This window comes from Hypomesus nipponensis, chromosome 17 (genome assembly GCF_054491055.1).
Source record: "Hypomesus nipponensis isolate SF chromosome 17, ASM5449105v1, whole genome shotgun sequence".
Taxonomy (NCBI): domain Eukaryota; kingdom Metazoa; phylum Chordata; class Actinopteri; order Osmeriformes; family Osmeridae; genus Hypomesus; species Hypomesus nipponensis.
In genome coordinates this window covers 9,250,237-9,265,395 of record NC_140377.1, presented here as the reverse complement: position 1 = coordinate 9,265,395, position 15,159 = coordinate 9,250,237, and the positions used below count along the sequence as shown (strand labels likewise).

The 15,159-nt window shown below is 39.5% G+C and overlaps 1 protein-coding gene across 1 annotated transcript; it reads left to right on the top strand.

Moving 5' to 3' along the window:
* The first annotated feature begins 4,846 nt into the window (after positions 1-4,846).
* Positions 4,847-14,274, top strand: hs3st2 (heparan sulfate (glucosamine) 3-O-sulfotransferase 2). The gene is made up of 2 exons (XM_084677895.1): positions 4,847-5,391; positions 13,644-14,274. The coding sequence occupies exons 1-2, from the start codon at positions 4,847-4,849 to the stop codon at positions 14,260-14,262; spliced, it is 1,164 nt and encodes a 387-aa protein (XP_084534021.1). The 3' UTR covers positions 14,263-14,274.
* The last annotated feature ends 885 nt before the right edge of the window (positions 14,275-15,159 follow it).

The following is a 15,159-nucleotide window of genomic DNA, read 5'->3' as shown; positions in this document are numbered from 1 at the left end:
TTCTTGAAAGTTACACTTTTCGTGTAACATTTAACAATGTCAAATTACACAAATATTAAGGTTCTTGAATTCTATCTAGAAATAGATTCCTACTGTACCAAACATGACCTGTAACACTGCAATAAATGTTCACAACCGCAGACAACCGCACTGACAACATCCAATGGTGTTTTGCAGAATGTGAATTATTGTAGGTTTGAAAATTATTGTTTTTCATATAAAATGTGGGTGGGACCAAGATACTGTATGGTGGGGGATTTATGATAGCCTTCATGATTTCAATGTTTTAGTATTCAAATAGTCGACTGTATGTCAGACAGACAAGTAAAATAAGATTAACGCCTCACTATTTTAAGAGATGACAGTTTCAGACAAAGTGTGCCATGTGGTGTTAGTGTCATGCTGCAGGCATCAAGCTCAACATTAACTATCTGAACTGAGACAAGAACAGAACAGAACGTACTGATTGCATTGTAAAAAAAGCATCTTAATGCAGATACTGTCAGTCCACATTTTCCCAAAGTTTGTCAGCTTTATTAGCTCATAAAGTCCACACCCTAGGACCATATACTACTAGTTAATAATTCAACATATTAATATAAATGAAGGCCTAAAATCAAACTAAAAATCCCCTTGAACCATTATAATAAATACATGTTAAATACAACTCAGGAAACTCCAAAAAGACAAAGTATGTTTCTAAATAGTATCTTCTCTAACTATACTCTCAGTCTCATCATCTCCAAAAACTTCTCAGAGAGTTCAGTATACCTTCTAGGCCCCTGTGTCTCAACTGTATGTGCAAAGGGTATGAATGATGTGACGTTTGGTCTGGATCTTGGATGCCAGGCATCTTTTTCCCTGTGCTTGCCAAATCACTGAGCTCTGACTATGGACCCTGATCCTCTATGTGACCAAATTGGAGAGGATCAGAAATGGCCTTTGTGCTGAGGAACCTGCTGAGCTCTGCCAATGCAAACTGTGGGACAATTACCTGATTCTAAGAAGCAGTCCCAGAGAGATTCTCGGCAGATGACCAAAGGGGTGACATTTCTGAACCATGTTCGTCTTTTGTGTAAAATATTAGAAATCGATAGATCCGAATTGTTTTGATTTCAACAACACGGGCAAAATGTCAGCAACAATTAGCTGACTCTGTGCTTGGCAGAAAGGGAGATGGCCTGCTGTTCAATGGCCTTTAGTTGATGCCTGGCTTTTGTGTATTATTCTATTGGGGGATTAAGGATGAGAAGTTGGATTTTTTTACTGCAACTGATACAATTGTACATAAACAGAAGCTTGCAAGACGGAGCCATTTATCTTTCATGGATTCATAACTAAATGTAATGAACTAGCGATACAGAATGATCCTGCATTGAGAAAATAGTATTTTGTATGAGTTAGTATAGTATCCCACTCTCTTTTTATAACCATAAAATAAACGTTGTATTTCTATCTTTTGCAGCTGTGCAAGATATCATATGGATTCAGTATTGGATTATGTCAAGTTTCCTACTCAAGGTACCTCTCTGTAGCACATAGAGTGGGTGGAGCAATTTCCGTTTCCCTTTTAGACACAGGGTGATCCATGTAGTCAAGTCTCTGATCTCATTATTTCTGAACGATGGCATAAAACTGCACTAAGAGTGAACAGCTGTGCTGTATGAACAGTCAAACTTAAAAAAACAGGGCAGCTCCAGCTACATTTTTTTAAAGTATCACGCCTCAGACCCTGTAAATAATAAAGAGACGCTGTGCTTTATGAATGTTTCAATGCACTCTCTGTAACTTTAAAAGATGTGATGTGTCAACAGAATAATGCATTTCACTTCAATCTATTCAACCTGAGTGGAGCCATCCAATTATTTTGTTTCATCTTGAGATAATTAGCAGAAGACACTTTCATTTATCTTAATCCAGATGAGTGACTTGCCATTGTGTGGAGCTGGTGTGCCAACAACACACAGTTTACAGAATCACACACGTGTTTGTCTATACCATTGCAAACATAATGGCTAAATTCAATGGGATTTGAACTGGAAACAGGTATAACACTGAGACTATATTTGCAATTCTCCTCCTGTTAGAATAAAATCTCTTAAGGCAAGGGGAATATTTCAGAACCATGGACAGTGCCCAAGAGAAGCAGTGGGTCAGCACCAAATTCAGTAAAATGGGGCAAAAAAACATATTTAACAATTCTAAAACTGAGCAAATTGTTCAAGGCCATGAATGGTGGTGGAAAACTATTCATGTTATTAGCAATTCTCTCTCTCTCAGGGATGTAAAGGTTAATGAACGCCCACGCCTCATTGTTTCAATGTCATATTGCTGTGGACTGTGGACCCAATTGATCGGTGGTCCCTAATCACATTTCACTAATAGCAGGTTCAGCCCCATGGTTATAGAGAGGGTCTCTGATTAGAGAAACAGACTCTGCGGTGCCACACTAATTTGGAAAATCTAGTGTTTCACTCCAATGGCCCCTATCTGTGAGACAGCCTCTACATTAGCAGTTGGAATACATGGATTACCAGATGTAATATACCATTGATCATTGATTTAATTAATAACTGAGATACAAAGTGGAATTGATTATGTAATAACAAATAAATTGTGCTGCAACAAACATAAACACATAAAATCATCCTGATGTGGCCTAACAAGGTCTTTATGTTGTCTGGTGGCTAGACTAAATAACTTTTTTGAACTTTTTAGCAAACGTGTGCTTCAGGTTGAAAAAACGCAGCAGTCTTCTCTCATGAATACAGAAACGAAATTACAAATGTAGGCTACTTGCAAATGCAAACCAAATCAGAATGGGTTTTATTCGGCATGAAAGTTTGCACAGACAAGGAATTTGCTTTGGAAGGAAGGTGCATACATTTAACATATAGGAGTCTTATAGAAAATTTAAATATGAGGACTAAGAGAACTATACTAAGGGTACATGACTAGCAATACTAAGTGGAATTAGAATTAAAGTAAAATATACAATAAAATATAAAATAAAATATAATTTACAATATAAAAATACAAAAATACAAATATTACAAAAAATACAAATGCTACAAGATACAATTGTGTGATGCAGTGCAAAAAGCAATGTGTTTTAAGGACATTAAGTCATAAAAGTCAGTGTGAACCCTTGGCCTTGTTGAAGAGACCAACAGCAGAAGGGAAGAAACTGTTTTTGTGGCGTGTGGTATTGGTCAAGATGGGCCGCAGCCTTCTGCCAGAGGGGAGTGACTAAAACAGGGAGTGTCCAGGGTAGGAGGAGTCGGCCACAATCTTCCTCGCTCGCCTCAGGGTCCTCGAGGTGTGCAGGTCCTCGAGGGTAGGCAGATTGCAGCCAATCACCTTCTCAGCAGTGCGGTTGATACGCTGCAGCCTGCTCTTGTCCTTGGCAGTGGCAGCAGCGTACCAGATGGTGATGGAGGAGGTGAGGATGGACTCAATGATGACTGTGTAGAAGTGCACCATCATAGTCTTAGGCAGGTTGAATGTCTTCAGCTGTCGTAGGAAGTACATCCTCTATTTTGCTTTCTTGGTGAGGGAGCTGATGTTCAGTTCCCACTTGAGGTCCTGGGAGAGGATAGTGCCCAGGAAGCGGAAGGACTCCACAGTGTTGACTGGGGAGTCACACAGGGTGATGGGGGTCAGTGGGGCTGTATTTTTCCTGAAATCCACAACCATCTCCACTGTCTTAAGAGCATTGAGCTCTAGGTTGTTCTGGCTGCACCAGGTCACCAGGTTGGCCGCTTCCCACCTATAATCAGACTCGTCTCCACCAGAGATGAGCCCAATGAGGGTGGTGTCATCCGCAAACTTCAGGAGTTTGACAGACGGATGAGCGGAGGTGCAGCTGTTGGTGTACAGGGAGAAGAGCAGAGGAGAAAGGATGCAACCCTGAGGTGAAGATCTATAGCTGGTTTCTAATTTGGTACAACTCCATGTACTTTGTTAAGGTCTTATATAATGTGCATGAGTGGAAATATATTTTTAAACAACATTATGATAATAGACTAGTAGAATTGGGACCAATATGATAACTGTATAATATTTCTCAATAACACAGCATAGTATCATGTTCCATATTGTATTAGTCATTTGCGTCATTTTCAGAAACGTATGGGTACTGTTTACTATTACAGTATGACCACGTTCACAGACCTGGATATAATCATCTCTAAAAAATACCTTTAGTGCTCCTTTAAAAGATAAAACGCATGGAGAATTATGATCATATACAGAGTGACGTCAGACCGCAGCTTTAAATATTTATCACTGGTTCCCGACTGCTGCAACGGCATTCTTCAGAACTTTGAGAAAGCGAAACATGATGAGGTGAACATCGGATCCCTGGAAGGCGAGGCTAAGGCTTGCCTGTGAGATTTTGGGGCAGATAGCAATGAAATTATGCCTTCAACGAACGAGATATGGATTTAATCTGAACCCTCACTGTTTAAACCAAATGCAATTTTAACTACAAAGGAATGAGAAAAGGGATGGACGACCAAGTATGTGGGTTTTAGGGTTTCCATTGAGGATTATCTAATCAACCATGTGTGATCTAATAGATTGATCAAAACTATTCAAACAAACTTTGCCTCAATATTTACACTTTCACGAGGCGCTTTTAATCTTTGATATACAGCAGTATGTCTTCTTAAAGTTGTCTGAAGAGAATGACACTTACACATTGTCATTATCTTTGAGGAACATTTACCTCGTCCTGTCACTGCTGTGTCTCTGCTATGCTGCTGAAGCCCGATTCCACAGGGAGGTACAGCAAACAAGGAGCACCCGAAAAGGAAAAAGATGCAGCCTCTTAATCCATGGCGACATGGCATACAGGTTCCTCTCAAGCCGGATCGTGCCATCTTCTAATAGGTTCAGCAAACGATTTATTTTCTTGTTCATGCTTTCGTTGTCCTTTACGTATTTATGCTACAGCATTCTTTATTGTGGTAGTACAATCATGACAAACCAGACTTTTGAGGAGAGAAGTTGCCTCCATCACAAGAATGTAGGTGGCAAAAAACTTCTGCAAAAATTCCGTGATTGCACTTTTCCCACGGACATGAGGATTGTCGTCAATGAGACTCTGACTCAACAAGGATCAAATCATGCTCGTAACCAAAGTATACATTCTGCCTTCTCTAGTACTCACGCACGGAATACTGTCTTTTCTGAAGTTATGTTAAATAATATTACTGTTGCACAAAAATATGGCAACAAGAAGTTACCGAACGCACTAATTGTCGGTGTGAAAAAGGGGGGCACTAGGGCGGTCCTGGAGTTCATTCGAATTCATCCGGATGTGCGCGCGCTCGGTACAGAGCCACACTTTTTCGATAGGAACTATGACAGGGGACTTGATTGGTACAGGTAAGTTGATACAAATACATTTTGACAATGTAATGTAAGTATTAAATGTAATGTAAAATGTACATTTAAAATGTATTAAATAGTTGAGGGACCTTGTTGTATTACATACGTTTGATGAATTATCATATACGTTATTACACACACAGAAACTAACACCTTTCAGCCCAATTAAAAAAATGTTGGCACTTCACCTGCATTATTATTATGTTGGCATAGTTTTTTTTTTTCTCTCTCTCTCTCTCTCTCTCTCTCTCTCTCTCTCTCTCTCTCTCTCTCTCTCTCTCTCTCTCTCTCTCTCTCTCTCCCTCTCTCTCTCTCTCTCTCTCTCTCTCTCTCTCTCTCTCTCTCTCTCCCTGTCTCTCGTGCTCGTTTGCTAGCTCCCTCTCGCGCTCTCTCAAGACTTCCTTTAAGTCAATCACTCAAGTGCCTTCGGCAATAACCACTACAACCACATACTTCCTTATAATATAGGACCACTTTATAGCATACAAACTATTATAGCAATACATCAATACAGAAGTGCGGAAAAATACTTTGCGTGAAAAGCTTTTGAAAGCAATGTCAAATCCATGTCACATTAACCTTGGAAACCTATAGAATAGCCTACTCCATACTTGTATTACCAATATTGCAAAAGTAATAGAATAATAGATTCTTTCTGTGGCAGACATTTGATAATCCAGGTTCACGAGGAACAAACACAGATAGTGTTAATGTATTTCAACAGATTATCAGACCCTTCCTCCTCTGCCATTGACGACACGCATGTCCGCAGTTTATGGAGTAGCTAAGACGCCATTGGCTCCATGCAGGGGTTATCCCTTCAGCCTCAGTTCCAGACAGTGGACCTGCTAGAACAGCAGTTGGCTTCCAGAGACATCAGCTCACATCACAGGTCTGAAACCCGAAGCTCAGTAGGGATGTAGCAGCCGGGGAGCTGGTATTACACAGCTGGTATATGAGACTCTCCATAGTAGAAGATGGGGTGGTACTAACACAGACGGTATAGGGCAGGCCTGGTTCTTGCCAGCTATGGAAGGGTGGGCTGGCAGATATCCTGGGTGGGCAGATATAGGGATAATCCCCATCTGTGTGTGTATGGTTCTCACATTATTCTGAATAGACAACTAAATAAAACATATAATTTGGCCACCGGTGCCACTGAAGTTTTAGTTTTACGTTGGTGTAGCTGTTAGTGGTTGCTCTTGAGGAGTTGGAGGTGGTGGGTTCGAATCCAGGTGCGGGCGAACATCGACTAAGTGTACCTCTGATGGTGGTGTGGCCACGTCTGTTAGATACACATTCTATTTAAAAAAAATACATTTCGTTTTTTTTTTGCGTTTTGAATGAATGATTCAATTACTTTCATAAAGACTTCACTACTTTCGTTACTGGATGATTGATTAATGTTATCGCTCAAGTTGTGTTTGTCTGCTTCTCTGCCATTGAAGAGTCATGAGTGTGGAGCTTTTAACCAATAAACCATAGAAAAATACTCACATTTTCAGGTGCTATTTTTGATTGGTTGGGGCAGTCTACAATCCTCCCTAAAACTTCCCAACACAGCCCGCCTCAGATGCACAAATTGTAAAAAATAGATGAATGCTGTCTTTGCATAAATTATGATTGGGTGGGCAGGACAGACGTTTGGGTGGGCTGAGCCACCCCTCTCAATGCCAGATCCGGACCTGGTATAGGGGACCCTCCAGGGTCATGTCTACACTTAACTGAGAAAACCAAACTAAACAAAGTGTGTTCCATTAGCAGGTGCTGAGTGGAGACTCTTCTGGTCAGTTTACTATGACTATGGCTCAGACCAGTTGTGTGTCTTTCTGTTCACTCTCCCATCACAGTTGGAAGTCATTCATACCTGCTGCGCTTAAGTCTATTGAAACAGGTTCTCACGGGCAGGTAAGATCAATAAGAAAGGCTAGCACATTGAGAATTTATATTAGTGGCAGTGGACTTTACATACTGTAGCCATGATATCCCTTGTCCAAATGAAAGTTTTTCTTTAATTAAAACTTTATTTTAAACAAATAACTCGGTGGTTAATGATTTGTTTATGTTTGATATAAACAAAACTGATCTCAGTACACCCATGCATGTACCTAAGCAGTGTGAATATTCTCACACACTCTAAATTCATAAATTCTATTAAACTAATGAAGATGCCATAGACATAGGGACACAGCAACACTTTCCCTAATCCTCTCTGAAAGAAATGTTATTTTAGCCACTGACATCTTGCAATAAGAGGCACATAAACGCCCGCAGTAATGAGGAAGATAAATTGGCTGATTAAGTCAAACATTTCATATAAAGCTCTGTTAATGTATTTTTGAGTTTTTTTTTTCCCTCATTTTATTTATCTTCCAGTAATGACAAGGCCCTTTTATTGAATTTAAAGATTTTTTTTCTGGATTACCTCTCCTCAGTCTTGACTTAGACATGTGACACATAACCTAAAATGACCTGGGCCCAGTTTGAGGATTTAGATTTTTACCAGAGGCATTGTTGATGAGGCACTACAGTATATTTTTTTTTATGTTGTGTTAATTGAAGAACTAATAATACCATTTAATTATCTTTTACCTATAGTGCAAGTGACAGAACAGTACAAGGAACCAGAGAAATGGTGCCGCGCTCATTACTGTATGTCCAAAATAGAAAAGAACTGTGTGGTCTTATTTCAATACAGGCTTTAGATAGCTATGTATGGGGCTGCTAAAATGGATAGTGTACTGTATTTTGCAACCAATTTTCCGTTGCTGCCATAGTCACACTTTTCATTTTGTAGCAGGATCATAAAAATCAAACAAATACGCATCGCTACATTCCATGAGAACTTAAAAGGGCATCCCAGCGCTATTGATTTTACAGAAGTCAGAGACACTTCAAGTACATTCCTTGAGAAGTGCTCGAATTGTGTAAGAGCCCTTTTAGCATTTGCTGCAGCCAAGAATATTCTCCTGGTCTAGCATTAATTGGCTAGGGGAGGAAAGGAGCTCTAAAAAGCTGTCGTCAGAAAGGTTGACAAGGATAGAAAGTTGGATGGTGCTCATTTAACACTGAAAACGACACATTCTACAGTGTGATGTCCAGGCTTCTCTCTGCAATATTAATGAGGAGCCTTCAACCAGAGATACATAGCTGAGAGAGATGAAACAGTCAACATTAATGACCAAAACAAGATCCTCACAAAAAAATACACAATAGAGAATAAGGCAGATGTATTCGTTTTAAAAACAGGTCAGGTAATGTTTTTGAGAAGCACTTTTTGTCATAATTGCTGAAATAAACTGATAGTAAAACACAATACAATCCAATATCTGTGGCCGTTGCAGGACTGTGATGAACACAACTAATCGTTGCGTTCAGAACAAATGCAATGATTGGATGGCATTCAGACCGAATTCAAAGATTGGACGGGCTACTTGCCATGCACTCATTGCAATAGTGTTTTGAGTGAGTGGCTTTTAAGGGAGGGGGTGGGATATTTTTGGTTGGATACATTCAAACTCAAGTTAAAATAGCTAGTTTCACAAAACTTACCTACACTGCCTTTAATATTCTTGATTTATATGTATTTGCCAGTAGCAAGATAAAAAGGGACTGTTGGTTTCTCACTAGAGACAGCGTCACTTTTGACTACTTTTCACTGTGTGCATCCAAGACTATGTTACTTGTCAGACCATATCAACTATTGGTTGGAATTATAGGCCACTAGAGGCAAGCAAAGCTAACATGATGCTGAGAAGGCAGGTATGTGGCATAACAAATAATTGCACTTGATGTCAATGTATATTAGATAAGCCCAGAGAACAAAAGGTTGACAGATGTGGCAGAATAACTCATTTGAAGTTGGACATAATGGATTGTGTGGTCAGGGTTGACATGCATTGAAGGTTTTCTGTTCACTGCGTAGTCTTCCAATTAACTTCTCTGCAAAACCACAGTTCATAATTCTGAATTATTAAAATGATTTATAATCCTACACATAAATTGCTTTCAGAGGCCTTCCCAAGAGCATTTTCATCGCTGGAAAGTGTAGGACACGTTTTCATGTCAAACAGTAGCAGCAATTGGCTCGATTCAGGTCAGCGTTTTATATATCGAAAAGAGCAATTATTTCTTATTTCCTTCAGTGTATTAGGTTACTGTTATTCAACAGAAAAATGTCAGAGGCCAAATGTAAAATGTTACTAATTTAAATATAATGTTTTAAAAGTAGTTTTAACTTTTTACAAGTTGATCATACCTGTTTGTGATTTTAACTTAATTGACATTAAGTTACATTAGTATGCACTTAGCAACAAGCTTTGTTTAGATGTTTCGATGGAAGCTGCTTGCTTGTGAGGGTGGTATTCTGCTATTGTTCCCCATCCAGCTGACTTATCTCCAGTATCATTTTGTCTGTCTGAATTGTTCCTCATTAACTCTTAATTGACTTTCATTGAGGCCAGATTCTGCTGCTGACTTGTGATTAACAATTGGACGTCATCCCAGAAGTCTGAGTGAGTGAAATATTAATAAGATGATACTTTAGAGACAGAGCAGAGCTATTCCCTCTTATTATGCAAGAAAGGCTTGGTTTAAAGGCTTTTTTTTTTTTTTTTTCAGTGGATCAGACACTGAAAGATACAGCACAACACAGGAAAAGTATTGCACCATAGTATAGTAGTCTATTATGTCGTGTGGTTTTTTTTATCCCCAATTGTAGCACATCAGAGCTGAAATAGTTTTGAAATCCTTGTTTTAAGGGTCATGTGTATTGTAAATAAAAGTATTAAGGAATACAATATTACGTGATACTGTACACTATATATTAACTGCAAGAAAATATGCTAATGCCTTCAGATACAGAATGTGAGACAATAGTGGAGAGACAATTCATTTTCATACTCCTGAGCATTGAATCCCATGGCTTACCTTACACTGATCTCCTAGCTGCATCTGGTAATAAGGAGCCACAATACCATTAATAATTTTATGTGAGGCTCTGGACAATTACCCTAAAGCCTAGTCAAACACAACAGTGGACACTTTGATGTTGGCAGGTCACTGTCGTGAGACAATAACTCACCAGCAGGCTTTTGTTTAATGGTCAGGGTTCATTATTACTCTCTGTGATGACAGGCATCTTCGCTCTCGTGAAAGATAGGCCCACTCTCTAAATCTCTATGTCTGTCTTTGTTGGAACGCTGGCCATGTTGATGGATGGTTTCTAATTTAAATCCCAATCAGATTGGTTTCAGTTTGTGCATTACTGTCCAATCCTCATGCTCATCATACAGCACTTTAATTAGTCCAATGAGGCCCAGATTAATTCAGATGAAAACAGTGTGTCACCCCAGCCTGTTTGACGTTGCTCGGTGACAGCTTCCTAATATTGGTGGACGCCAGGAAGGTGGAAGTTATTACAACCAGAGATCCAAAGCAACAGTCAGAAACGCTTTGCTGAAGATGAAACAGGGTATACAGTAGCTTGTATCTGTCTTCTTTCTTGGTTTAAAAGTTGTACTACCTTGTGTCTTGTGGATTCAACCATACAATTATCCATGTGCTACATATTCTCTAGCTAAGGAAATGTGTATGTGCTTGTTCAAATATTTACTCAGGGTTCTTGCTAGACTGATAATGTACCCAGCTCCCACATGAATTCAAACATCAATGAAATGACACTTGGAAGGTCTGACTCCATTGATTGTGCAAGAGGAGATGATCCAAAGCTGACCTTTATTACTTGGTGCCGTGGTCTGCATGACTGATACTGTATGTTGTTGAACAATTGGACTTCAATGTATTTACTTTTAGTAGAAAGACATACAGTACAAGTCAAAAGTTTGAATGGGAAAATGTGTCCAAATGTTTGACTGGTACTCTTTTTTTTAAAAAATTTTTCAGCATGTGTTGCACTATATGTATCAATCAAAGATAAAAAAATAAAAAAAACAGGAAATTGCTATCTCACTGCAGACTTGGGAAAACTGGGCACATTTACACTATCAAGACAGATTCTTCACACCTCAGTTCATTTTACTGGTGTGATTAAAATGTCACAGCCAAACCTGTAATGCTTCCTGGCTTCAGTTTCACTAATAACCTGTGCAGAAGACTCAAATGTAAATTGCTCCAATAAATTTGGTTTCAACTTTCAACTCACAGTATAATGGTCAGCCATCAATTCTTACTAGTGTGATTCATGACACTAAATGCCAGTCAGGGACTGTGTGTGTGGTGTGTGTGTGTGTGTATGTGTGTGTGTGTGTGTGTGTGTGTGTGTGTGTGTGTGTGTGTGTGTGTGTGTGTGTGTGTGTGTGTGTGTGTGTGTGTGTGTGAGTGAGTGAGTGAGTGAATGAGCACTCTGAGTTCATGTATATGAAAGCATTACTAGCATCTTACTAGTCTCATACATACTATTTGTGTCTTTGGACTTGAAATTGAGGATGTGAATCGAATGCATACAAAAGTACACCTATGGTAGAATATAATTTGCGTTACTGTCACCATTCAACAGAGTTGCTGAGGCAAACTTCACTGGAATCCCAACCTTGTAGAACATTTTCTGGCTGCATAGTGGTAGTTATTATGACTCACACCTCATTCTATTGGTAATATTGAATAGCTCTGAAGTGTCCAGGTACCACAGGGTACTGTGACACAGGACAATGTTAAGCCCCATGCAATATGTCACTGTAACCTTGTCATATCACACAAGAGTTCAGGCTGTTTCTCTCTACAATGCTAAGAGCACTGATAGAAAGAAAGACATCATAGCCCAAGGGAATCAATGTCATTGGCCTGTTGTAAGTGCAATATCTGAATTTGAAATAGCTATTTCTCTCAATGTCCTTTTCTGTTTGACATCACCTAAAAACGATTCAGACTGCTTTACTCGACACAAATTTAAAGATGTCCTGGAGTACACACGGTGTACACACAGAGATTCAGATTTCAACTTGGAGAAATTCAAAATGGACGGAAAAAGAGCCAGCTAGTAGCCAATTAACTTTTTAATATTTAGAAATGTGACCCAGATGATTCAGTCTAATGTCTCACAGTATCTTACGCTGGATTTTTTGTTTAGATGATCAATGTGAACAGTTTCCAGCAACAGCTGCAGTAGCTGGCAGAATACAGTATTTTCACTCCTTTTTGTCAGCTATTAAATGCCAGTTTGCCTTGTTCACACAACATTACAATCTTTTACTGTGCAGCACTGGAAGATGTGGACTCCCTCAGATGGCATGCTGTTACAGTAGTTTTATGAATCCAATTATGATAGTTTTATAATATGTCTGATTGTACCCCACTTTTAACAGAAAAAGGGACTTTGCTGAATGAGGAGCTTAATTTAGAGTGCAATTTAGAGAAACTACTGTACAATTCAGAAGAAGCAGACATTTTACATTAAATTATACAGATTTCTACGGGGAAGCATGTACCCAAATCCAAGAAAAAGGATGCTGGGAAGGTGGATATTACATACTGTAACCATAGCAAGTTTGTGCCATGTCTCATACATTAACATGTCTTCAGTGTACTGTAAAGCTGATAGGGAAGGTTATTTTTGGTCGAAAGAAAGATTAATGGATGGCTGTAGCCCTGAATTGCTTTAGCTAACTGAAACACGTAGGCAAACAGCACAAAATTCATAAATCACGTTAGATGGATCAATATTTCTGGAACTATGGCCACCCTTACTGTAGGTGAAGTCCTTTTAGAGCTTCGAAAAGTCCTGGGGTTCCATATTGCTATGGTTGAAAAAGCACTGAATCTAATTGACAGCAGATTGTTTGCAACCATAGAATTTTTAAACAGGAATATCTTTGATATCTGGCTCACATGTTTAAGGATGACCAATTCAGTTTTTAATTTACAACAAGAGAGCCAAATCCCCAAACAATCCCTTCTTCTACAATGTTCTTTGCAACCCCATTACTCTGTACTTTCACTATGCTTTGACGACAGAGAACTAACTTTTTACAGAACTTGAAAAAATCTTTGTTCCCAGTAAAATGTGATGGAGATGACCTATTTAATATGACCCAGATTTCCAGACCCAGTGTCATTTGCCACTGGACTTCTGTCATGCAGGTGATGATGATTCATGACTACACCTATGAAATATGACCACTCTTCAGCATTACTGTCTCGCTGGGCATATAAACTATAGGTGATTAACGTTACAAGCAAGTTCGAATCTTAGTTTTAATAAATGACTCTTCTTTTTGTTTCTCTGTGTTTAGGGGACTAATGCCAAGGACACTAGACAGCCAAATCACCCTGGAGAAGACCCCCAGCTACTTTGTAACCAGAGAGGCTCCGAGGCGCATTGCCAGTATGTCCCAAGACACCAAGCTGATTGTGGTGGTGCGTAACCCGGTCACCAGGGCCATCTCTGATTACACACAGACTCTGTCAAAGAAGCCTGACATTCCCAGTTTTGAGGAGCTGGCCTTTAAGAACAGGAGCCTGGCTCTGGTGGACACGTCCTGGAACGCCATTCGCATTGGCATGTACATCCTCCACTTGGAGAACTGGTTGCAGTACTTTCGCCTATCACAGATCCACTTTGTGAGCGGCGAGCGTTTGATCACAGATCCAGCAGGAGAGCTTGGCCGGGTGCAGGACTTCCTGGGACTCAAACGAATCATCACAGACAAGCACTTCTACTTTAACAGAACCAAAGGATTTCCCTGCCTGAAGAAGCCTGAGAGCAGTAGCCAGCCACGCTGCCTGGGCAAGTCCAAGGGTAGAACTCATGTGCAGATTGACCGGGAGGTTATTGAGCAGCTGCGGGACTTTTACAGGCCTTTTAATGTTAAGTTCTATGAGACTGTTGGACATGATTTCAGATGGGACTGAAAGTGTGGTGGAAAAAGAGGACGTAAAGGCTAATTGTCATTGGCTACCTCAGTGAAGTAATCTGTTCTTTTGCTGTGTAATGACTTATGATGAGCGCTAGTCCATGAACACCTTAAAAGCAACCTAAACCAATCTATCTGAAAGGTTTTAAAACAATGCAGAGCGAAGGTGCTGTGTATGTACTTCACCATTAGCTTAAATATTCTGCAATTGAAACATTTGAAATAGCTATAGTATGTACATGGTTCACCGCCTATTTGTTTTCTCAACCAATAAAATAGGAAGACATTCTGCCATATCATTCAGTTTCCAAATGAGTCTGTTGAGTGTGTCTCTTCTTCCATTTTCTAACCATGGTCAATAAATCATACTGATTCAAATGGTGACAGCAACATGGATGTCAGCACAGACAATACAGGATGCATTACACAAACCCAAAGATTTTGCATAGCAAAGCACATACGGATATGTATATGTTGTAGACATGATTTAATGTTATACCTGTCATCACTCATCATCATATGAATTCATCAGCACCTTAGTAAGATATTGGATATTCAATTGGATAATTGGAAGCACCTGTGTTTCTGACACCAACGTTGTGTGGTGGTGAGATGTCTGGAGCTGTAACACTGTGCAAACACACTCTGCAAGAGAAACAGCAGATGTTTACATACGGAAGTTACACCCTTTTGAGATATCAAAAGGAACATGATGAACACACTTAGACCCATGTTGACTGATTTTATTGCTACAGATTCGATATGAAAGTGAGTGTTATCGTCAAAGTTTCAGATGCAATTTTTTGGTGTGTGATTTGTTTTTAAGCGATGGACAAGTGAAATCATCTTTTAAAACCTATGGATGTAATACCTTTCCGCCAACCTGATGGTGACC

What these genes read in the sequence shown, in the direction of transcription:
- hs3st2 (XM_084677895.1), top strand. Translation starts at nt 4,847, where the DNA reads ATGGCATACAGGTTCCTCTCAAGCCGGATCGTGCCATCTTCTAATAGG. An exon ending in AGGGGACTTGATTGGTACAG is followed by an intron (nt 5,392 to 13,643) that starts GTAAGTTGATAC and finishes CTCTGTGTTTAG; the next exon opens with GGGACTAATGCCAAGGACAC.